At 49.4% G+C, this 23,759-nt stretch overlaps 8 protein-coding genes across 8 annotated transcripts; 2 read left to right on the top strand and 6 right to left on the bottom strand.

Annotated features, from left to right (window-relative positions):
- Positions 1-967: 967 nt before the first annotated feature.
- Positions 968-3,409, bottom strand: BDW43DRAFT_319108 (Zn(II)2Cys6 transcription factor; the record flags this gene model as incomplete). Its single annotated transcript, XM_032048840.1, has 9 exons — positions 968-1,363; positions 1,484-1,583; positions 1,635-1,735; positions 1,797-2,255; positions 2,315-2,582; positions 2,646-2,965; positions 3,033-3,227; positions 3,299-3,327; positions 3,399-3,409. 9 exons carry the CDS (start codon positions 3,407-3,409, stop codon positions 1,227-1,229), a joined length of 1,620 nt encoding a protein of 539 aa, XP_031905574.1. The 3' UTR covers positions 968-1,226.
- Positions 3,410-5,284: 1,875 nt separating this feature from the next.
- BDW43DRAFT_259623 (putative MFS transporter Fmp42) lies at positions 5,285-7,936 on the top strand. The gene is made up of 3 exons (XM_032040115.1): positions 5,285-5,590; positions 5,642-6,268; positions 6,323-7,936. Exons 2-3 carry the CDS (start codon positions 5,655-5,657, stop codon positions 7,818-7,820), a joined length of 2,112 nt encoding a protein of 703 aa, XP_031905573.1. The 5' UTR covers positions 5,285-5,590; positions 5,642-5,654; the 3' UTR covers positions 7,821-7,936.
- Positions 7,935-10,755, bottom strand: BDW43DRAFT_259620 (uncharacterized protein). The gene is made up of 3 exons (XM_032040114.1): positions 9,714-10,755; positions 9,142-9,643; positions 7,935-9,087 (listed from the first exon to the last, which is right to left on the bottom strand). The coding sequence occupies exons 1-3, from the start codon at positions 10,324-10,326 to the stop codon at positions 8,337-8,339; spliced, it is 1,866 nt and encodes a 621-aa protein (XP_031905572.1). The 5' UTR covers positions 10,327-10,755; the 3' UTR covers positions 7,935-8,336.
- A 1,614-nt stretch (positions 10,756-12,369) lies between these two features.
- BDW43DRAFT_67661 (putative acetamidase) lies at positions 12,370-14,850 on the bottom strand. The gene is made up of 4 exons (XM_032050376.1): positions 14,609-14,850; positions 14,095-14,498; positions 13,571-14,041; positions 12,370-13,516 (listed from the first exon to the last, which is right to left on the bottom strand). Exons 1-4 carry the CDS (start codon positions 14,647-14,649, stop codon positions 12,708-12,710), a joined length of 1,725 nt encoding a protein of 574 aa, XP_031905571.1. The 5' UTR covers positions 14,650-14,850; the 3' UTR covers positions 12,370-12,707.
- Positions 14,851-15,635: 785 nt separating this feature from the next.
- Positions 15,636-15,983, bottom strand: BDW43DRAFT_305640 (uncharacterized protein; the record flags this gene model as incomplete). The annotated part of the gene is made up of 2 exons (XM_032045831.1): positions 15,636-15,783; positions 15,874-15,983. The coding sequence occupies 2 exons, from the start codon at positions 15,981-15,983 to the stop codon at positions 15,636-15,638; spliced, it is 258 nt and encodes an 85-aa protein (XP_031905570.1).
- On the bottom strand, positions 15,973-16,539 carry BDW43DRAFT_67772 (uncharacterized protein). The gene has a single exon (XM_032050377.1). It carries the CDS (start codon positions 16,421-16,423, stop codon positions 16,100-16,102), a length of 324 nt encoding a protein of 107 aa, XP_031905569.1. The 5' UTR covers positions 16,424-16,539; the 3' UTR covers positions 15,973-16,099.
- A 1,199-nt stretch (positions 16,540-17,738) lies between these two features.
- On the top strand, positions 17,739-20,189 carry BDW43DRAFT_259600 (uncharacterized protein). Its single transcript, XM_032040113.1, has 3 exons — positions 17,739-17,901; positions 17,953-18,180; positions 18,253-20,189. The coding sequence occupies exons 2-3, from the start codon at positions 18,070-18,072 to the stop codon at positions 19,711-19,713; spliced, it is 1,572 nt and encodes a 523-aa protein (XP_031905568.1). The 5' UTR covers positions 17,739-17,901; positions 17,953-18,069; the 3' UTR covers positions 19,714-20,189.
- BDW43DRAFT_259598 (putative cholinesterase) lies at positions 20,190-22,809 on the bottom strand. The gene has a single exon (XM_032040112.1). The coding sequence runs from the start codon at positions 22,454-22,456 to the stop codon at positions 20,273-20,275; it is 2,184 nt and encodes a 727-aa protein (XP_031905567.1). The 5' UTR covers positions 22,457-22,809; the 3' UTR covers positions 20,190-20,272.
- Between the last annotated feature and the right edge of the window lie 950 nt (positions 22,810-23,759).

The following is a 23,759-nucleotide window of genomic DNA, read 5'->3' as shown; positions in this document are numbered from 1 at the left end:
ATAATAGAGTCTAATACAGAAACTTAAGCATGCATGATGAAACGATCCGAGCGTCAGGTTGATGGGAAAGGGAAGTTAAATAAAATAAGATGGTCTATAACGAGTCTAGTAAAAAAATATGGTAATGCGGGACCGGCAGTGAAGTATAATTGAATCTAGGATACGACACAGGTTGGGGATCCTTCCGAGGGTACTGATACATACATACATACGTACATCACGTGTCCATATACATATGGCGAATGTATGTACTCCGTAGCTTCGGTCTGATCCTTCTGGGGGGTTCACTTCTAGGGTTGCGGTATTAAAGTCCGTACAGGATGGGGGATACCTAGTACTTTTTTTCCTCTCTTGGATCGGGCGGTAATTAGCTGCCGAGACGGGAGGGACATATATAGTCGCTAGTTGTTGTAGTAGTGATTTCTGTTGAACATGGCGTGTTGCTGATCCAGTTTTTAGGAATCTGTGCGAGCATCTCCATGCGTCCAGCTGGATACTATAAGCGATCCTGCAGTGAAGAAAAAGGTGTGAAGATGATGACGTTGGGGTCTGCGATTCGAAGGATCCTCGGACAAGGGGGCATAAGCTTATAGATCGAGGTGTTATACCTCGTTTGAGATATGTTGGCAACGTTTCCAATGCTGAAGAGGACGCTAATAAGGGCAAGAACATATACTTGAGGCGGTGTTGAGCCTCTAGATGATTCATGGTCAATTATCTATCTATTACTGTTTCTATCGTTTTACTCTTTTCGGAAATCGCATGTACAAGGTGCCTCGTCCGGAAAAATACAAACAAAATCGATCCCACCCGTTTCTTTGGCTAATATAAACTGCAGTCTGCAAACGTCTAGATGTGCAATCAGCGCTCAGCATTCAAAGAAGGAAATGAATGACGCCCCACAGGTGTGTACAAACTCAGCTGGATGAAGTGTTATCGGCATATAGAAGAGTCCCCACACGGCTCCCACGAGGTGGGGATGCAGAAGTAATGGCGGGAGTCCGGCCGAATTGGTTTAATGCTAAGGATTTTTAGCCCGGGTCTGTCAGTTCGACCGCCTGCCATTGAGTGGACAACCTACCGAAGTCGCGAGTTTTGGGCTCGGTGGATCTTGCCTCACTAGGCGTCGCAGTCGCCGTTACATGTATCTGTGGGTGTTCACCACGGAAAAGGGAGTTTGTTGTTGGAGGGCGCGCGACGTGATGTAGGAACCATGGTAGTGGATATTAATCCGTAACCATTTGCCAGTCTTGACTTAGTGCTTCCGCCAGAGATGCTAATGGCCATCCGCTCTCTGCCTCGGTAATTCGGAGTAGGTCTAACAGACATGTTTGTGACAGAGGGTCACGAATCCATGAGCCACCTAGCACTGCGTTAGTATTCCGTAGCGGCCTGACGGTGTATGGACCCCGAAGAAGTGCCGAAGAGTAGTCTCCTATCAAAGCGGCAATGAGGTCCTGAGATCTGTGGAGGAGGTTCTTACAAGCAGACAGCGCATGGCATGCCATGATGCGAACGGGGAGGTCATCATCGGTCGAGAGGGAAATGCCTAAAACTGTACTCAGATTGCTCACGACATCGTTCTATACCCCAAGTCAGCGGAGCGCTTCCCATTGTGGATATACTAAACCGACCTCAATTATCCGTGCATCTTGATTTGCATTGGTCACGAAATGCAGAGTTCTCAACTCATGTATCAGAGCTTTTGCTATGCAAATATGCTGCGTCGCCATAGCTGCTTGAGCATTAGTTTTTTAATATTATCATGCACCAGTCGTAACGGATACCGAGCATACCATGAGATGCGCTGGTGAACCACACAACAGGGAAGGGTCGGCCAAGGCTTGTATTGGCAGGAGAATAATGTAAGGGTCGAAAACTATCCGGTTTCAGTATCTCCCAATCGCAGATCTTTGTTTTTAGAATCTCCCATGTAGTGGAACTTATATGAGCCCGGCTATTTGGCTGGTAGCAATAGTTTATAGTTTCGGCTAGTAGCCATAGGGCCCGATGGGCCCAGTCCCGGTCGGTTTGGGCGGTACGATGCTCCCAGGCAAGACGTAGTTTTTCCTCAAACGGGCCGATGGTCAACCGCAGAGGGCTTCGCGTGGCCAACGCAATCTGGACATCCTGCATAACATAGGCCCAGAACGAGGCCTCTGCAAGACCTCCAGAAAACGCACAATCGATGTGAGAGCCGATGTACACAGAACCAGCCAGGAGGTGTCGTTGCAGGTCTTGCGACAGGGCACGGGCTATTGGGAAATGTCAGTAAGCACTACAGTCGTTAAATATTCTGATCAACTCCACGCACAAGAGATTTGTTCGAAAAAGCGTAGTATGACCGTCGAGGCGAGAAGTATTTCGATGCTAGTTTTGAAGTCGGTGTTTTCCACCACCGGCAGTAAAATTGCAATGCATTGCTCGTGGTATTGGTCCGCAGTATTAGGAGGAACTGAGTTGTTCGTATGAGAGAGGTGGCAGGCGGCTGTGGCCAGGCAGGCATACAATAGGAGCGAGCAAGAAGGCGCCCGTTCCACCGCATGCACTGAGAAGTGCCTTTCATGGTCGCATACGTCCAGCTGGATATATAGTAAATGTTAGCGATCTGCTCCCATTTCCAACTTGACAGAAGAGTTCAGCACCCATGCACCAATCGTTCTTCGGAAGTGCCGAAGGAGGAAAGCCTCATTTAAATTGCCCAACTTTTGTTGACCTGCCATAATGTCTGCTGGCAAGAGGTTATTGATTAGTCCAAGAGGGGAGTCCAGTTGAGATCGGGCCGACTCTAGAGCACGCGCAGACAGAGCAGGGGAAAGGAGGGAAGACGTTGATGGTGGTGGTAATGTCGACACGGAGGTGGAAGATCGACTTTCAGACATTTTCCTCAAATACAATTGAGACTCTCCAGCCGATACAACGTGGTAGTCAGCTGCTGTACGGCCCGTCTCGTCTTCAAAAGTAACTAGAGATGCGGTTAGTATGTGCCGGCTTCCCAGCAGATCTCCACCCACGCCACCGATAGAACACACCTTCGGGGGGCGTTTCAACCCAAATTTGATTATCTGGAAATGCTAGGTCGCTCTCTCCATAACGAGGAGGCCCTCTGGGACGCAGAGAAGGATTCTGGCCGTGGCGAAAAGTAACCTCCTCTGGTTTCGATGGTGCAGGAATACACTGTCGCCCCGATCGCTGACAACGTAAGCACACGGCCCCAGTTTTGTCACCTATAGCCTAAAGTTAGATTTTCGGAATCAGAAAAAAGCATCCAGTATAGTCAAGTCCCGCTAATGATTACATTTGAGATGACGCTGGCGGCAAGTAAGACTGTAAGCAGGACACAAGCGTTAGATGAGCGGCTGGCGCGGCGAAAAGGAACAAGTCAGATTAGTACTCACCATCCCCTCATTACGATATCGTCAAAGCTGGCTCTCGGCTAGAGATACCCGCAACAGCCATGAATCAGGGAACAAGCGCATCAACACCAAAGAGGGTACCGGAAACGAGTCATATAAGGCGGAAATAAGAAGGGAAGCAAGCACGGAAAGCCAGAGACGCTAATATGAGCTAAATGTGACCACGCCAGAAATAGGAATAGTAAGGAGTGGGAACAGTGAAATCTTAATTAATATTAAACAACTCAACGCATCTTTTGGAGTGGAGGCAAAGGACCACCTCAGGTAGCAATAATGGAAGGAGAACAAGCGAGAGACAGAAAAAGAGAGAATACTAGTGTAACAGGTAGTTGATAGACAGAGTTAGGGTGAAGTTACAGAAGGTTGTCTTTGGCGCAAACTCAGCATAAATAAGAAAAGCACAACTGCCGGGCCACTTATAGGCCGTATAGCTGGAGACCCTGAGTACCAGCAACACAGACAATAGTTTTCGGTAGTCTTCTCTAGATGGGATGCCCACAACAGACTCTGGCATCAAAAAAGCCGGGCCCTCTATAGTCTTCCACCGGGAAATGTATGGCGGTTGACGCGCCGCCTCTGATCCCTTCCTAAAGGAGAAATCCTCAGGTTAGTATTGGGAAAGCACTGCGTGCCGGAGAATTTCATTTAGGTTAATGAACAGCGTTTCGGCATTTCAAACCGCATGGGTTTTGCTGAGGGTCCAGCCAATCCTTGACCCCTGGAGTAGGTTATTGGAACGGTTATCCACGCTTAACCGACTTCGGTGGATAGTCCCGAGCCCCATCCACCGGTCCTTGTCTATCATAACCATTTAAGACTTTCGGATAGTGTCAGTAGCCTCACCATATCTCATAGTGGAGCACTGAGTTTCTAGAACTGTTTAAACCATCCTTCAGCTTTCCACGGGAAAGACGTCGAGTCCTTCCAGCGGGCCTAATTTCAAGTTGCGGGTAGTTACCAAGTGAAACTCACATACATGGACCATGGCTTTTTTTTTTTTGACTTGGATGGAGGGATGGGTGGCTCTAATGAATCATGGAAAACCCTCATGGGTTGAACCCTGATTGTATGCGAAATGTGTTTTGGCCATTGGTTCATTCTCCGCATAGTTTAACACCAGTGGGTTCTGAACTTCCACGATCTGCAGCGTAGGCTTTCTGAGAGTGCTGGATTCAGACAATGTAATTGTTCTGGAGCATAGTATAGTGCATAAGATCCAGGGGACCATTAGACATGTTCATCGACGGATTGCGCCGCCTTTTGCGTCAGCTCCATCCAACGCGCATATCTAGTACTATACAGGCAAACTTTATCAGGGACTTGATGCTATTACCCTAGCCCCTCTTGATTGCTGTCACATGGGCGAATTGTGGAATTGTCAATTCAAACCGATCATGGCCCAGGCTTTCGATTAACAGGCTAGGCCGGCGCACTAGAGACGATACGAGTCAGTTAGGGCATGACGGCCCACCGACAAATGGTGAATCTTCCCGTCCGTGAGGCACCGGACGAAATGTGTTAATTTGGCATAGTACGGAGTAGATGTATAGTTCCAGGCTTAGGTACCCGGCCGAATCATACCAACCGTTTGGATCCTTGGTGGTAGGGCTCTCCGAATAACGATCAGTACCGGTTCCACGATCTCAATTCCGCCAGTGTGTTGTGCCAAGAAGGAATGCAGTATTGCTTGGCACCGACAACAGTCCATTCTGCATCACGTGGGGGATCACATGCGTTCATATATGACTAATCATTTAGTCATGGTACCCTTACCTGATCGGGGATAGAGATCATCTCAGGTGACATTGGAGCTATGACAATTGGGGCAAGTCACGCTGAATATCATCATCATCATCGATATGATCATCATGACCTTCGTCTGCCAATATTTCCTCCATCTTCCCTAATCTGAACTCCATTAAACTCCAAAATACCCCTCCCAGTAGTAGTTGTTGGCTTTTTATTTTATCTTGAGTGGTTTAACTATTCTATCCTATTATCTTCCCCGTATCAGTCAGCTAGAACAGTGCTTCGCTGCGATTACTTTGACCCGCAACGGACTCTCATAGCAGCTGGGATGCTGCAAGGAGCAAACATTCTTTATGTGAGCTAGAATTCAAACTATTTGTACTCATTTCAAAGAGAGAATAGCTTTTCCGTTTTACCTATACGAGGTATTTTCCTGGCAGACCTCCTCATCATGGTCCGATCTGATTTAGATAAAGCAAGCGTCTAGTAATGTCCCTGCCTCGAGTTACCTATCTGGAGTCATGGGAACATGGTCCCGCTTCAATCCGGCGCCAAGATCAATTGTCAGCAGCTGACTCGGATGACGATGCGGCATACCAAGACCTCCCCGAAGAGTCGCTATCGTCCTCGTTCCCATCAACATTCAGCTTTCCGATCTCGAGGCAGCGCCTGAATTTCAACCCCTATGCCGGACCAGGTTGGAATGAGGCATCGGTTGATGATGCGGCAGATGAGCAAGGCTCTCTCAGGAGAGTGCCCTCCCAGTCATCCCCCCGTGAAGTAGAGGGGGTAGATGGGGTGGCACACAACGGTTTCGTGAAACCGCAGGAAGCGTCACTACTGGAGACAACCGGCGCTTTTGAGGTTGGTCGGACTAGACGGATCTGTAAGCCGGGGGCCCCTCGTATTTCCCCCCAATGGTTACTGACCTTCCTAAAAGTGCAGGTCTGTATTGCAGTAATCTACTGTTTCCTGGCTGCGGGTATTGTCTTTGGCTTCGCGGCGCTCAAGCCGGTCTTGATTAGAGAAGGAGTTTACCACAGCATGTGCTCGAAAGAGGAGCTCAATAAAAGCCAAGATGTGTGCTACTTGCAGGAACTTCGGTGAGTGCTCCAGCAACTCTCTCGCTTGGTGTGGCAACTAACGCCCACGGTTAGCCTCAACCTCATGTTTACCATAGCTGCTGTTGCGACCAACGTCTCTGCCCTTCCAGTTGGAACTATTCTAGACACATACGGTCCGCGTGTTTGTGGCATCATCGGCAGTGGTTTTCTTTCTCTCGGCGCTCTACTTTTTGGGCTCTCTGGCAGTATTGGCTTCGACGGATACATCCCAGGGTATTTTTTCTTGTCTTTGGGCGGACCGTTCATTTTCATCTCATCATTCCAACTTTCGAACACATTTCCTACCCGCTCGGGATTAATACTTTCCATGCTGACAGGCGCATTCGATGCCTCCAGCGCACTGTTCTTAATCTTCCGTCTGATTAACCAGAACACAAATGGCCGGTTTACAACCGGGAAATTTTTCCTAGCTTATCTAATTGTCCCAGTACTCATATTAGCTGCACAGCTTACCGTCATGCCAACAACGTCTTATAAGACTGCTGGAGAGCTAGTCCAGCAAGCAGAAGCCGAAATCACCGCTGAGGTAAATGACAGGGTCGACGACGACATTCAAGATCGGAATGAAGGCGAACGTCAGCGGAATGACCGTCGCGTCCAGCGCCAAGATATTGTCAACAAGATCCAGGACCTCCTCACGGACGGAGCCCCTGACCAACCACCTAGGGTGGAAGATCCTGCACTCAGAGCCAACCGCTACGAGCCGGACACCCAATCAACCAAATCCCCGAACACTACAGGCGGCGTTTGGGGTACAATGCACGGATTTTCAGCTTTGCAACAAGTACGGTCCCCGTGGTTCATCCTCATCACAATTTTTACCGTCCTCCAAATGCTCCGAATCAACTACTTCGTGGCCTCTATGCGCCAACAGTATGAATTCCTGTTCGGATCACCCGAAAAAGCCCGCAAGATCAACGAAGTGTTTGATTTCTTACTCCCCCTTGGTGGTCTCGTTTCCGTACCGTTCATTGGCGCCATCCTCGACAATGCGAGTACGCCCTTCGTCCTTCTCGTGCTCGTGACAACCGCAACGGTGATCGGTACTCTCGGGTGCATACCACATAGCGTGGAAGCAGGATACACTAACATCGCCATCTTCGTGATCTACCGCCCGTTCTACTATACCGCAGTTTCAGATTATGCCGCTAAAGTATTCGGCTTCCAGACGTTCGGCAAGGTCTACGGACTCATCATCTGTCTGTCGGGATTAGGCAATTTCGCCCAAGCAGGTCTCGATGCCATCACCTTCAAGGTATTCCATCGGAACCCTATTCCGGTCAATTTCATCCTTACTCTTGTGACCTTTCTGGTTGGGGTCGGATTGGTTGGTTTTGTTTGGTGGAAAGCAGGCACCGTGACTAAAGTCTCAGCAATAGCGACTGAAGAAAATGGGGAACTTGCAGTCCCCAATGACCATGATGGTATCGCAAGTAGAGATTGGGAACGGGAGCCGTTGTTATATCGGCCACCATCAAATGTGGCTCGGCATGCGGAGTCGCCCTCATATGGCATTTCCAGTCCTTCATAGCATTAGCTTGTAGCGTAGCTTAGTTTCATTTTCTATTCGTTCCAGTAGAGAGATATGTATCTATATATATTATTTATGACCTACGGTAACAGACACGAGTCAATCGGCGTTCTTCGTATGTACTGCACCCGGTCAGAATTGATATATTGACATTCTTTTGGTTCTGTCACTACTTGTTCCCTCCAATGGAGCATTAACTAAAACTGATTAGATATATATATAAATATCACAACGTATCACGCAACGAAGTCGATTATAGCCGAGGTATTGCAACGATTTGATCTCTAAACCAACTCCTCGCATATCCAATACTCCTGCCGAAAACCTTCGTGAATATCATAAGTCGTAGCCCGCCTCAACTTTTGTGGTGGTTCGTGCAAAAAAAGGAAATAAAAGAACAGGGGGAAAAGGGTGGGGAGGGAATGTATAGTACACCAACAAAAAGCAAACACAGCCAATGTCCCAGATCTAAATGCACTATTTGCCCAAACCGGTAGTATAGGGTATCTGACATGATCAATCTGAATTTGACGGACGAGCGGATAATCTTTCCATCTCAAGCCAGAGGCTATTTCCCGCGTCGTCACATGCAGCATCGTACCAAGGTAGCAGCACGACGATTGCTCGGAGGTCGGCCCAGCAGGTGATGTGGCTGTACCGTGCGACTTTTGTGAGTATCGACACATACCACTCTCGGTCCACGGTGCCTTCCGCCGCGATGCCACCTAGCGTCAAGACCCAGAGGAGGGTCACGCGAGCTTGCGGGTGCTCCCAGACAGCCAAACAGTCGGGAACCTCAAGGACACCCCTGAGAAGGCCAGAAAGTTTAGCCAGCGGGGTGCTTTGAGGGGGTAGAGGAAAGACCACACCAGCGCCGTAGATACAACCTGCGAGGCGACAGGCCTCATATATGATTTCGTGGTGTTGATGATAGCCAGTGAAACCACTCAGTTGACTGGCAGCGGGTAGAGATAACAGAGTGTATTGGACTAAATTGCGCTGGTCGGCGAGCAAGGAGTAATCCGGTTTGATGTATGTTCCCCTGAGGTAAGTATCGACTAGAGCCATGTATACGTCCATAGCGTGGAACACCTCCATCAATTTTTCAGTGAAGCCGATCTGTCGTAGTCGGCCGTAATGGCGCTCAACTTCGGCCATGGTATACCCAAGCATCTCTTGTAAGGGAATGTTTTTCCGGTCCCCCCGAAGAGGGAAGAAAGGAAATACTGGAGGTGTATGATATGCACTTGAAGTTACAATATCCGACCTAGGAAGGACTGTCAGCTAGATCTCGAGGTCTCCATGTTGTAGGTTGGCTTACAGAGACACTACTGGAGCCAGGCCAGGAAGATCGATGGCTTCAAGGCCACCCCGTAGGTTAATCATCGAGATCAAACCTTGGACATGGACCAAGTTTGGCCGCAGGCTACCATAGACGTCGATCCATTGCAGCCGACGCATGGGTGCGGTGAATGGAATGTGTCGAAACTGTCGTTCTTCACTAATATCAGTGGCATTATGGGCCATGCACATCACACTCAGAATGACCGCATTGCTAATCGCCCGGCCAGGCTTTTTCATTTCCTGGTTGATCAGCTCGATTGTCTCCATCTCGCAGACTCTCAGAAGCTGCTGCTCTCGCTCCCGAAACGCGCCGTCTGGGATCCAACGGTTCAGCCACTGCACCCGTTGGTGCGACAGTGAGCCGAACGTGATGGCCGTCATCAAGGTCGGTTCGGACATCATCAGGGGAAACCAATTTAAGGCTGAGACTTCCGATCTACTGGAGCCGGGGGTAAGAGTCGGCCAAAGGACGGACGTGCCTGAAGGCGTCTGTTAACGATTGCTTCTCTTAACTGCCGCAAGGGATCATCTAACGATGCTCCTACTCACAGTATGCCTGGCATGCGTTGGCAATTTCTGGGGAATGACGCCACGGGTAGGTCTGGAAAGGATCGATGAAGTGGGCACCTATGGTCTCGATGTGGTCTGGGGGGCCAGGAGGACTGGAACTTTCAACGCTTGATCCTTCGGAGTCATGACCATAGTCATATTCGTAGTCGTTTTCATACTGACTATTCGTGTTGTCAAGGTATACCTGGGAAGCGGGGACAAGAGACATCGTTGGCTGTGCCTCCCAGGCACTGGAAGGGGCGGTTTGTCTGGCCGTCAAACTATTGTTGGATAAAGCCGATTCAGGCGAACAAGACGAATCGGCGGATTGAGAGGACAGTGAAGGGGGGTAAAAGTCCAGCATCCTCTCATCCCCATCAGGATCAACGGCGCGTGACGCGTTATCACGAGGAGCATCCTGGACCGTGTTTGTTCTTCTTTCTGAGGGCTCTGATTCTATCGAGCGATCCTTGGTTTGGTCGGAGATCCATTTGCCTACATGGGCCCTAACCAGGCGCTGTATCTTTAACCGTTCTCTCTCCGAGGACGGCCGAGCATTGACGAAATGAATGGCGTCCTTTTTGCGCGCCGGGGCGCCTTTGCTTGGAGGCATTTCCACCGTTTGATCGGACAGAGCCCATCACATTTATTGAAAGGAGCCTTTAAGTGTATCGGATGTCACAACCAGTATTATGCTGCTGACCAGCCGGTTCGGCGCGCTAGGTGCTTCCTTCACCCGTAGGACAGTATATTAACCTGTTGGGTGATCGTAGTGGCACGCGGATTGAGTGCTCAAAATGAAGGCCAATGCAGCAGCTAGGGCAGCGGGGAACATGCAATTAAGCGGCCATAGTCACCGGCGACCATGTCGCCATGCGTCAAAAAGGGAGGTAATAATTACTGCGCACGAGACGGCGTGGAGGAGAGGAACGAGGGTATTAAATCTTTCAGAGTGAGGCTGAGGGTTTGGATGAATTGATTGACTAGTTCACGGACTAGTGTTAGTTATCCTAGCCTAGTGGGGGTGAGAAAGTAGAGGAAGGGGGAGGGGATAAGAGAGATCAGATCGACGCTGAAGAAAGTGGGAAGGTGCCCACTCATCCCCGTGACCGGCTCCCTTCAGTGGTTGGAGTGCCAGTTAGTGGGTTCCGAGCTGAAGAACCCTTTTTTTTTGCTCTCTCTCTTTCTTCTCTGCTCTGCTTTCCTTGGTTCCCTTCTACCTACCCACTTTATTGGCTCCCAATCAATCCAACACGTCAAATTAACTTCGGTCTGACAAGAGCTTTGTGGACCAGTATACGCCAATTGTAGGAAGCTTAGATGAATCATTCTGGCTCATCTTCGTGTGGATCGCTGAAGTGCCAATCAACTTTCCCTAGGGTTTGTTTAGGATCAATAACTATCTCTTTTTGCTTTTTCTTTTCCATCCCTTGAGTGCGATCCCTCACCCTTTTTTATCTATCATCTACCTAACTATCAACCAGCCAAATGAACTATTTGTCGATTTTGAGGGTGAGGGTTCAGGTCATCCCTTGCTCTCTTGTCCATTGCTAACTATTGAAATTCCAGCAATAGGCAACCTTGGATATAATATGCGGGAAAGGGTGACATCTCACAAGAAGCAGTGTGATATTGAACTGAACTGCATATGATAATCACGGTGACGACAGTGGTGTCGAATAAGGCCTTCGAACAGGGAAAGCTTGAGTGACCCGACATTTTCACTCTAACCCAACCGCCATTTACATAATATCGCTCACCACCGTTTCACATCCCACGTCATTTTCATCCTAACCCTCACTGTCCTGTCCACACCCACGGTTACGACAGAATGACTATGGTTCTTATTACAGCAAACACCCTTTTGGCGCCTGCCAAGAACCATTCAGTAGGCAACACGAGGCTTCTCTCCTTGCATCCACGCGCCGAGTCAGACCTTTTCGTCGTCTGGAGTTACGCTGAATGACGGAACCCACCTCGGGTCTATTGGCGGGACCCCGGTATCCCATCCGATACGAAGCCAATAGCTCGGGACAAATCTCACATATTCCTCCATCTCGAGTCCACACTGCTTGTCAGCACGCCATTGAACCACTTTAGTATCGACTACTGCAATGCCAACGGGCGCTTCGCAGCCCCCTTACAGGACGCCATCCGCAGCTGATCCACACCCTTCGTACCCCCGCATCGCGGGTCGCGCTAAGAGAAGACAGCGCGTGCTGTCATCGCCATTGCATTCCTTCACTGCATTAGTATCTGACATGGATGATCCACACTACCCACCCCAAAATGTACCTGGCCTTTCTTCCCCCTGGTGTAACACTCCCCCGCAGCCACAAGGCCAGCCCACTGTTCCAGACTTCAAAGTAGGGCACAGACTGCATTCCCACTTTAAGGCGACCAGCAATTCGTCAACAAGCTTGTAATCTCCCAACCCTGACTAAAAGTTAGGCCGCCCGCCAATCCGATAGTCTTTTTTAACTATGTTTGAGGCGCTAAACTCTGGCGAAAGCCACCAAAGGCTGGCCCGGAAGAGGTCTCGCATGGTGTCCTGCAGATCGATTAATTTAAATTAAACCCAGAGGAAGGACGGCACTCTGCCCTGAGAGCGAGGCTTCTTTGTAGTTCTTCATGTCTGCTTTGCGACACATGGGTAACTGAAGCTGGGTCATTGGGAGAGTGTGGTGTTTATGAATTAAATGATACATATATTCTAAGGATGGTATGTGTTTGCTGGATTTCTACGGTTTATTAATTAAAGCATCCATGGATCTCAGAGAGAGAAAAGCGGGTAGAGGTTACACTGTAGAGAGAGATATAGTTTGGCCTTGAAAATCTGGACTTCCGCCATCCGACTCTTTCCTAATTGTGTTCTATCTCCGATCCAATGATGTCACCACATCTGGATATCTGACAAGTGATAGGCGCAAAAGCACAGACCCCCAGAAGCTTAACCAGGGATATTTCAATGCGACTCCACCGAAGCTAATTAAATCAGTCAAGCTCAATCAAGGTATACTTGCCGTCCTCCCCGTATTGTTCCAACGCCCTCTCAACGACATCCATGTATCCAAGGACCTTTTCTTCCTGCCATCTTCTGCCCACCACCTGCACCGCCGTGGGCAGGCCGGCCATCTTTACCGCGTCATAGTGCATCCAGGCGCCCTTTGCGATGGCGTTGTTGGCACCGAGTCCCTTGAGGATCTTCTTGTAGGGCGCGGAGAGCGCGTCCTTCTTGGGGTCAACGTGAGACACAGGGAGCACACCAGCTGTGTAGTCGAGGAGGTTCCAGAGGAAGGTGTACCCGCAGGAGGAGACGGCGTCGCGCATGGCCTTGTGCGGAAGGGCGGGAGTGGCATTAACGGGACACAAGATGAAATCGTACTGCTGGGGTTGGGCATCCCACCAGGCATGCCAGGTAGCCCGGAAGGATTCGCGCTTGGCAACAAGCTTCCAGGTTTCGGCGGAGGATTTGGGAGAGAAGGTGCGAATCAGGCTAGCCCATTTGAAGTCCCTTCTGATGTAACGGACGTAGAGGTAGTACAGGTAGCGGAGGGGACGGGGCAGGTTGCAGATGCGGGTGAGTTGGTCTGCGCCTGGGTCCGAGGGCTCGAAGTTGTACCGGTGAGAATTGAACGTGACGCAGCCGTCAGAGTTGAGGAGCTGGGAGGCAAGTTGGAGACCTGTGAATGGGTCGGCAGTTGCTGGGGGTGTGATCTCGGAGACGGTATGGCCGGCTGCGGTAAGAGCAGCGATGGTGGTAGAGAGGGCGCGCTTAATTGCTGGGGTGGGCGGTACGACTCCTGTAGAAGTTTAGTTAGAGTAGTTTATCTAGCGGGTGGGTTAGACAATCTCACCATCACTAGACATCAGTCCAATACGCAGACGTTTGCTCTTGGCTTCGGATTGCTCTTCATCGCGCCAGGAAATGGGATGAACCGTGTAGTCGTACTTCCAGGGTTTCATGCTAATAATGGCCTGGGTGAAATAGGTGAGGTCATTCAAGGTACGAGCCATGGGGCTGAAGACACTTGGGATGCCCTCTTGGCCAGCCATGCTGGTGTTGACACCAACCTTGGGCCAGCGGCCAGTACTACAACGCAGAGAGTAGATACCGCTCCAGGCAGCCGGGACGCGAACAGAGCCCGCGACATCTGAGCCAATGCCAATACGGCCACCCAGAGCGAGTATCGCACCCTCACCACCAGTCGATCCTCCAGGGGAGTACTCTGGAACATGTGGGTTGCAGCAGTGACCCCAAAGCGCATTCGCAGATTCGAAGGACAAAAGGGTCACTGGCAGGGCCGTCTTTACATAGGGCACAGCACCTAGGATCGGTAAGAACATGTTTCCAATGGGGGAAGCTCTTCTGTACACTAACCAGCATCCTTCAACAACTTCGCCATAGGGCCATCTTCAGTATACGGCTTCTTAGCCAGCTTTGTGTACCCAAGACTGATATCGAACCCCTTGACCTGCACCGAGTCCTTCAAGGAGACAGGCACACCTGCCAATGGGCCCTTGAGGTTGACCTCTGACTGCAGCCATGACTCTGCCTCAGGAAGGAGGAGCTCTGTTACACAGTTGGTCTTTTCTTGAGCATTGACGGCTACCTTGCCGTAAGTTTGGAGTACGTCAGCTGCCGAAAGCGAGGAAGAGTGGACTTCCTGGACCAGCTCTTCAATGGGTTTGTTAATGACGAGCTTGTCAAAATCCGTGAAAGGGGCGTGATAGGCTGCGGGAAGAGAAGCAAAGCGGGCAGCCCGTTCCCTTCTCTTGAAATCCCTGTAGATTGTTAATTGGTTTTATACCGCCAATTGAGCAGTAGTAGTACTGTAGCAGTAGCTACACACAGTAGCTATAAAAGCTAGAAGGAATAAGCATTGAAGACTTACCGGACGCTACGGTATGTAAAATAATCAAACGGAGGAAGCATTGTGAGTGACAGCTTACCTGAAGAGAAGCCTGCAGGAAGGAAGAAACAAAATACCGCAATACGAAGCGGATTTGGAGCTCCATTTATTTGCGGGGGAAACAGTGCGGAGACAAGTGCGATAAGACCCGCTGATAAGCGCTGTCGCCGGAGATGTGAGCCGATGTCACCTCAACTTGCATGGCAAAGCTCCTGTAAACGGGGTATAAGTGTAACGGGCAGACATCGATATCGGCGAGAGATAATATTCAGTCTTAGATCTTATTATTCGCTATTGCTATAGTTGTAAGAGACGAACAGAAAGTCCTTGAACAGCTTCAACCAGGTTTCACGTGACTGGTATTGTGCCGACTTGCCGGGTATCAAACAACCCTTTCAGGCAAGTCCATGCGGATAGGTGATCGAATTGGGGAGAATCAAAACCACCCTTATCTGTTCTTTCCGAGCAAAGATAACGTACAATGTACTTTTACATAGGCACTCACTAACTCATGACATGCCCTCTAATAGGTCGAGGCCTATACCGTTCAACTCGCCACTATGTGAGAATGGTGCTTGACGATCCAGGCACTAAAGCTATCTAACTAAGTACATCACAATCTGCAAACATACATTGATGTCAGCATACTCATATATTTTCATTGACGAACAGGCTAACACAAAACATTGTGGCATCATGGAATCGAAACATGCTGGGTATTTCCTATCGAGTCAGAACGCCATCAAAAGCTTCAAAAATCAAAAACACCGCCGATGAGACCTGCTCAATTTTATGATTTAAACTCCAATTTTAAATGTTTGTTTTAGGTGCTGAGTTGTTTATGGATGCTGGTAGCAAGCATGAGTTTGCTATTGTTCACGTTGCGGCCCCTTGTCGTACTTGGCGGTCTGTCCATTTATCCCCCAAACCATCGTTTCGCGAATATGGGCCAGGCTGTGGTGGCACGTAGTCAACTCGATATGTCGACAGCTTCGGTCTCCTCAGGATGTTATGAATTTCGCAACCAGTTGTGGGCGTGGAACCACCAGATAACCACCACCACGGCAGCAAGCACGATAGAAAACGAGGCAAAAATCAAAAATCCGCAAAGAATCGTTCGATGCCGTTTCTTGCGCTGACCCTGAATCCAGTCATCCCTTTTGTATAGTTGTCAGTGAGCATGTTTTAGATACCTGGAGATCGCTGTCCTAGAATGAGAACCCCCGAACAGGACGATTTTAACGTACGAGTAGATGTTGTCGCCCTTGTTTTCTGCCGCCGAAGCCTTTGCTTCCTCGTCCAAGTGAATGGCGCGAGAAAAGCGCCTCCAGAACGCTGGGTCTCGAACAAGAGCCATTCTGCAGGAGTGATGTTTACGCGTTGGAAGACATGGGGGCCGCTTCCAATCGGCCCATCAAACAGGTGTGTCTTTTAGAGCTCAAAAGGTGTGATTGGTTTAAATGACACGAGCCGTCAATATGAAATCAGTCGAGGTGATCCTGCGCGTAGTGAATTATCTTTGGTATGGGTGCGAACACTCCCCGGGCCCTTCTTCTTGTTCTCAAGGGAGGCACACAGAAGATAGGGAAGCTCAAGCGAGAGACGTGATAAAGAAAAAACAGTTCTCCATTCGATCAGCCTGTGAGTGATATAGACTAGAATCAAGCTGCAACATGGAGGGAGGAATAGGACAGGAAAGATACACGGACAGAGATGAGACTTGGGGGAAGGGAGGCCGGCTGCGCACGCCCCAGTAACATTGTTACGCACCTCAGCCATCTTTACCCATTCTTCCATCCAGTTGAATGTAGCAGATTGGGGCTTTGAAATTCCAGGTGCAAGCCCATTGGAATGACAGGACCGGTCTAAGGCCCGCTGTGGAATCTCGGATCGGCAGCATGCAGACCAATTACACCCTTCGAAAATCAACAAGCATCCCATTGATTATTTATACCATACAGTCCTATTGGGGGGCATCTAGAACTAGTTTTAGTAACTTCTGTTTTAGTGAAATTTTCGGTGACGTTATAGTTAACTATGAGGTAGATCACTTCGCCGCCTTATGGGCTAGAAGAAAGCTATTTAATACAGAAGCCCTGAGACGGGAGCCGTTGAAAATGAAAACAAAAACCCCCTTTCATTGAATTTCATTCGGAAAGTGTCGATTTAGATACATATCGAAGCTGTACAATGATTGAACTGCGCGGAGAACAAATTCGGGGTTTTTCTATGGGCTGAAGGTAGCATTAAAGTCTGCTGTTCATTTATTCCACATACCAAGTGTGTATATACTAACTGGTATTTTACCTCGAGATGGGCGTTATGTTGCCAGAGACATTCCCAATTCCTGACCACGTGCAATGTGTTCAATAGTTTATGGGGGAATGTTTGCATTCTTGTCAAACGATGGCCTGAGATACACAAGGCGGTGAATCACTATCATGTCAACTCATTGCCATTGCTTTGACACCTGTGGCCCTTTTTAGGGAAGGCCCGGTCTATAGAGCGGCATCAGATGTACCCAAGTCTTCCTGAAGACTTTCCAATCTATTAGGAAATATGTTTCTAGTCAGGTAAGAGATGACAGGCCCGCGAGAAACATTACAGATATCTAAGGTTCATTGAAAGAAATATAATATGTGAAGTAGAAATGAAACAAAATGAAAGTTTTGCTCACAGAAGCTTAGATATAGTTGACAAAGGAGTAGGTTTAATTAGTATAGTTGTGGATGAAGAAGACTCGAGGTTGATTATAGCAAGTGGGGAGTAACAATAACAGTATTCCAGGAAGTATGGAAATATATCTATGCGGATTAACACTATTCGTACATGTACTTCCCCCTGACGACACATAACAGCTAGTAAGGTATGTCTTAGTAGGAATTCCAGAGGAATTATATTGAGTTTTGAATAGATACAGGCCATTCATAAGCCAGATACAGAATGTATGGGGGATAATTAAGATGAATAAACTCGACTGGTGGCTTGTTGGCCATACTTTTCAGGCAGGCAGGCACATGAGGGGTTGTTTGTTCGCCTTTTCAGGCACCCGGGCACTCGGGGCGCCATCCCTGCGTTGAAAAGGCACCAAAAGGGATTCCTGCAGGTCACTGCTGTGTCCTTCAACCTTCCATCCCTCAGGTTCCATTCTCGCCCATCTTTTGATTCGTCTCTCTCATAAATGAGGCGGATCGGGTTGTCCACCTGCCAGCAAACAGCATCATCATTTGGGCTCCCCCACAGTGGAGCGATAACGATGGATGCCTAACCGCCCAGTGTGTGGCCTGTTTTTGTCGATGACTGGATACGCTGATCAGTAACTGCAGTATTACTCTGCCCGCTTTTCCAGCTTTATTCGTCTTGCCCACTCCGGCTTCATCAATGCAACGACCACGGTCGCTGCTTTCAAATGACTTTGCCGTGGCCCAGATTTTTGCCCGGCCATGTCCTCCGTCCACAATGATGGTGCCGACTTTTGGGGAGTCCTTATCAACCCCGACAAGAGCCCCACCCCGCTACTCGAACAGTTGTGCCTGGGGATCGCGCAAGTAATGGTATGCCAAAAAAAAAAGTTTTCCGCGACCGCAGGAGGTGACACAATGTCTCAAGTGCTGAACTCTGTCTAGACCTCCTTTGACGAGTTTGCGACCACCGACCTTACTCCAGATCGCCTGGCTGCGTTTTATCGCAAAGTTGGCGGCAATTACGACGTCCTGTTCCTCGAAACCAGACCCTCCGCGCTTTCGTTCATTTACCAGCGTTTAGGGTGCTTTCACAGCATTCAGCCTACTGATGAACCCTACAAACCCCCTTCCATCCCTGCCCTGCAGCCGAATGGCTTTGTGCGATGGCAAACAATTCAGATTCTTCTTGACCCCGACGAGCACTCGAGGTGGTTACAAAATGCGGTCGAATTGTGGGATATCGAGACACCCAACGGTGGAATCTTTCCTAAGTTGATCCCTAGGAGTGCGTTCCCCGCAGAACCTGACCCGGAGATGGTCCGATGGCATGAAGAAGTCAGCCGACGGTTCGAGCTCGATTATTGGAAAAAGAATATCTTGCGTTCCTCCCCTCCGAATTTCGCTCCTTACTATTCTTACTTCAGCCAGAAAGATACGCCACCCAATAAAGAAGATGAAGTGCCCAGGTCTCCGCGTCGAAAAAGCTCTCACCACCAAGAACCTCATACACCAAGTGAACGTCGACCTCCAAATAGACATCGTCAACGGCGGAGCGATGAACGACCTCCATCTACTACTCGTAGGGTGCAATCTACATACTTCCCGCGACAGTCCGAACACTTCAACACCGGATACACATCTCGACCATCTTCTCCACCAATGTGGGCCCGAGAGTCTACCAAACCGAGGACGCGCGAGCGCCCCCAGGTATTCACACGGCCCGTGAGTCCAGGAACAGTACCAGGGAACGGAGCATCAGATGCATCTTCCGAAGACTCCGGGTCTGCAGCCCCAGAGCCTCCAAGGTCAAGTCGGCATAGCCATCACCGCAATCTATCACCACCGCGTGTCTCTCATGCTCGTCGCCATTCTCACGAAGCATACGCTCGTAGACCTCGCAAGGAATTATCTCCGGATCCCCACAAACACTACGCATATCATGATCCATACCATACCAACCCGGGAAGACCATACGACTCCGATGGCGCGCGAAGAGCACGCCCCTCCAGAGCATACAACGACGAACCGACCCAACACAGATCATCAGGCACTGGGTTCCGCGAGCGTGTTGTTAGTGACCCGCCCATTTTTCCGCCTACCCGCGAAGTGCCCATATTTACACGCATGCATCCTCGCTACGGCACCGGGGATACCTACATTGTCCATCCCCGTCCGGACCTTGAGCCGATGAGCGACCGACATAGTAGTTACCACCGGCCTACTAGTTCAAGTCTCCCCTCAACTGGAAATAACACCTGTACGCCCGAACGTGCACGTTATATTGATCCCCGTGATCCCAGATGGGTGGCACCCGTCCAAAGTTCATCAAAAAGAGGCATACCAATTCAAACAGCAGATGTTGAATATACCCGGGGCAGAAGAGCAGCTATGTATGATCGCTGAAAAAGGTACAAAAAAGAAAGAGATGAAGAAGAAGAAAAGGGGCACCGCCATCACGACAGTAATGCTTAATGCATTATTTGAATAAATAGAAGCTTATCAAATACTAACAGCACTGCTAACGACAGTTTTTCTGACTAACGAGAGTCGAAACGTGACTTGAACGTTACTGACCGAGCATGGCCATCCTTGCAAGTACTACTGGCATCTGACCCTTGCAGTTGAGTTGGCCTGTTTCAAAATTATGATTTATAATTTATCATTCGTGGAGTATAGACTTCACATGACTATGTGATGGTACTGTGACTCTATCTCTGGGAGGCTTTTTCTCATTCTTTACTTTCATCTTTTTCGAGCATGACTTACGATATCTCGAGTTATTTTTCATGATTACGACTTATGACCCACTAGAGGCTAGGATCTCCATTCTTTTCGGTTAATTAAATACATAAATGATACAAGAATAAGTATACTATATCTAGGTACATGTACAATCGTAAGTCACAACGTCATTACGTCCGACCCTTACCTTCGGACCACCTTTGTACCCACTGTATGAATATTAAGCTGTAAAGTTGGCGTTCTGAAACGTAAACCCGTAGTCCTCAAAGACGGCACACTTCCTCGACAAACCGGGATTGTCAGTCCAAGAAGGCGGCATGCCCAACAAGCTGACATTCCGATCTTCAGGCCGATACTCCGGCACGCGGTACCCGTTCTTCACGAAGATATCGTACGTAGACGCATAGGCAGGGCCACGGACCTTCAAGAAGGCCTGATCTGGGTTCGGGTTATGAGAGCGGAAGAAAGAGCCCCATATATCGTTCAGCAGCTGCGAATGGAGGATATCATTCTGGTCGAAGTAGGGGTCTACATTTTTGGTCTTGCTGTTGAGGGTTCCCCAGACTGGAAGGACGTCTGCTGTGTGGCAACTGGCGTTGAAGTTTTTGTTTGGAAGGCAGACCTCCGGCACGGTGACGTTGGTCTGGCTGTGGCCTTGGGTGATCTCAACTTCATAGAGTTGGGGGAAGACGCGTTGACCACCGTTGCGGAGGAGGTAGGATTGTGGGCAGCTCCATTCGCTGTAAGTTAGGGCATCAGCTGCGACATTGCGGGTGCTGTCTGGGTCCGTGAGGTTGATCGGGAAAACATTGGTACGTGTGAGGGATTCGGCGAGTTTGGGTGGAAAGGCGGTTTTGAAGAGCGTGTTGAGAGTCCCTTGACTTGCGCCGAGGGCTGGCACGTATTGGGCGACGTAGAGGGAAGCTTCATCCGCGACAGTTGAGAACATGGTGGGTACGCGGTTTGGAAGGCGTTCGTTGGCGAGTAGCTTGTAGAACTGGTCGTCGATTACACCAGAGCGGGGATCAACTATGGGCATTAGGGGTTCGATGGATGCGAGCAACTGGCTAACATGGAGGTAGTCCGAGGCGAGGACTTGAGTCCAAGCGGCCGTGGCCTTTTTGAAGTCCGTTGTGTTACCTAGGAACTTAGTTGCTGGAACGGATCTCAGGCAGGATACAAGTTCCTTCTCGGTGGTGGTTTGATTGCAGCCGACAGCCTTGGCTACTTCGGGGGCAATGACATTGGAATATACCTCGCGCGTAAACCACGGCAGATCTACAGGTGCGGACTGAGCAATAGCAGCGGAGAAAAGACCACGGGCGGCAGTTGAGGATAGCAATGCGACAACACTCTGGCCTCCCGCTGACTGACCGAAAATGGAAACTTGAGATGGATCTCCGCCAAAAGCTGCGATATGTTTGTTGACCCATTTTAGTGCGAGTATCTGGTCTCTTGTGCCATAGTTTCCGGATGTCAGATTTCCGGTAGTCAGCCACCCCAGAGCTCCCACCCGGTAGTTGACTGTGACAACCACGACATCATTGCGGCTGGCAAAGTTCCCACCATCATAGTCAATCATAGATGCGCTGCCACTGACAAACGCACCACCGTAGAAATACACGGCGACTGGCCTGCGAGTTGAGTTCTTGCTTGACCCTGCAGGCAGGATGGGTGTGAACACATTGAGGTATAAACAATCTTCAGAGATACCTCCATTGCCCAATGTCCCAAAGGCCGACTGAGATTGAACACAGCTCTCGGCTACTTTGGTTGCATCGCGTTTCTTAGGGCCAGAGAAGGGCTTCGGAGGAGCGAAGCGCAACTCGTTTACTGGGGGATCTGCGAAAGGAACACCAAGGAACCGAAATGATCGCGCGTCACGATAACCAGTAAGAGTGTAGTTCTCCGCTGCGACGACGATCTTTGATGTCTCAACGACAGCTCTATTCTTGTCGGTGGTAGGAGGCACACGGGATGTGCAAATGGCGGGGAGCTTGGAGCTGCACGGTGCAGATATGGCTAGCTTCTGTCTTTGAGAATATGCTAAGCACTCTTTCGACGAACTATCGGTGGCTATCCAGAAACGGCTATTTGGTCCAACATCACCGGAAAAGACGAGGTAGGCAAGCTGGTAGTCCAATTCCGAGCGATCAGTTTGAGGAGCCGACCCCAGTGGGTAGAGATCCTCGCCAATCGCGGCACAGCGTGCCTGAGCCTCTGACTTAGACAGCTCATCATATACGAGCACAACCGCAGTTCCGTTATTCTCCGGGCCCAGGTTATTGTAGTTCAAGGCTCGAAGGGTCCCCAGTGAGCTCGTACTTGGAGGGCCTGTAGTGGTCGGAGCTGCCAACGCTGGCGAGCAGAAGAGCAGAAAACCTGCGAGAGTCTGCAGCTGCATTTTGAAATGAGCCAAAGGGCAACAATGCGCAGATCTCAAGATGGTCGGGGATTTTTGCTCAGTACTTCCGAGAGTCGAACCAGAACGCAAAATATATACGAAATTTCCGGAAGGATCGGGAGTCGAGTGGGCAAGGGCTCTACCTGCCTAACAGGTTCGACATGGGGCAAAGGGGGGGTTTTAGTACCACTAGCTTAGTCGTCCTTACTAGTGACATATTGAGCACTAGCTGGAGACTTGTTAGTAACATACACGTACCGCAGAGCTTCTTTACCTGTAGAAATTTGCCGAGATGACCAATACGAAGGGGCTCCTTCGGCAGGAAAAGCACATGATAACACGCGAAAGGGCACTAGTATACTAGTAGTAGTGGTAGGATACGACCATCCCCACCTTAAAGCTGGAGTAAAATGTGGAGTTCTGTTCTCTCCCCACATCTTGACCGTACCCCATAGTCGTTGCCGAGGCATTCAGGTAGTTTCTCTCAAGGTTGTCCTTATTGAGATTAGTGCTTGGTGACTAGCCCTAGCCCTGTGCCCTTATCTCTTGATTGGACAAGTTGGACCTTTTTTGTTCTTTCTTGGCCTAAGAATCCTTGATACGTAACCTAGGTTGTCTATTTATCAGACACTACCAGGTATTCTACTATCTCATTGTGTCTTGAAATATCCGCCGAAGCGGTTAATTAAATCACTGGCCTTATTAAGCGTTTTATAGTCACTCCCAAGGTCTATAAGCTGCAAAGTAAGAACGATCCAGTAGATGCAATTTATATGCAATTTCCAGAATAGATATTGCGGTATGTCGTGACCAGTACTGCGTTCTTGATGAGAGCTAGCCGGCCCACTCTCCGGAATCTACTTTGTAGGCTGAACGACACATCCTCAGGCCCTCAAGATGCAGCTTTGGCGGTAGGAACCACAGTCCATCACACACTTAGATAGCAAAGAGAGATATTACCCATCCAGATATTATGCGAGGTATAGGTCCAGCCAGTCCAAAATGGCAGCTATCTTCCCTCGACACCCGCGCCTTCCTAAACCGGTAACCTATCTTCACGCATAGTTTTTGTGCGACTTATAGTAAGAGTGACCCAGAACCCGATGGTGAAGCGGTGGTCTGTCCAGCGGAATGCTTGCTCACCATGGGTTCGAAACCACTGGAGAGGGGAGGTCCAGTGAGATGTAATAAAATCCTCCGGAGTGAGAGGGGATTTGCCCTCGCCATGTTTGAGCTTCACTACAGTCGAGGCAGGGGCAGGCCTTTTTTTTCTTTTTTCTTTTTTTTTCTTTTTTTTTTTTTT

The sequence above is a fragment of the Aspergillus alliaceus genome, assembly GCF_009176365.1.
Source record: "Aspergillus alliaceus strain CBS 536.65 unplaced genomic scaffold BDW43scaffold_2, whole genome shotgun sequence".
In the NCBI taxonomy this organism is placed as follows: Eukaryota; Fungi; Ascomycota; class Eurotiomycetes; order Eurotiales; family Aspergillaceae; genus Aspergillus; species Aspergillus alliaceus.
Note: the sequence above shows the minus strand (reverse complement) of the source record. Positions and strands in the feature narration are given on the sequence as shown.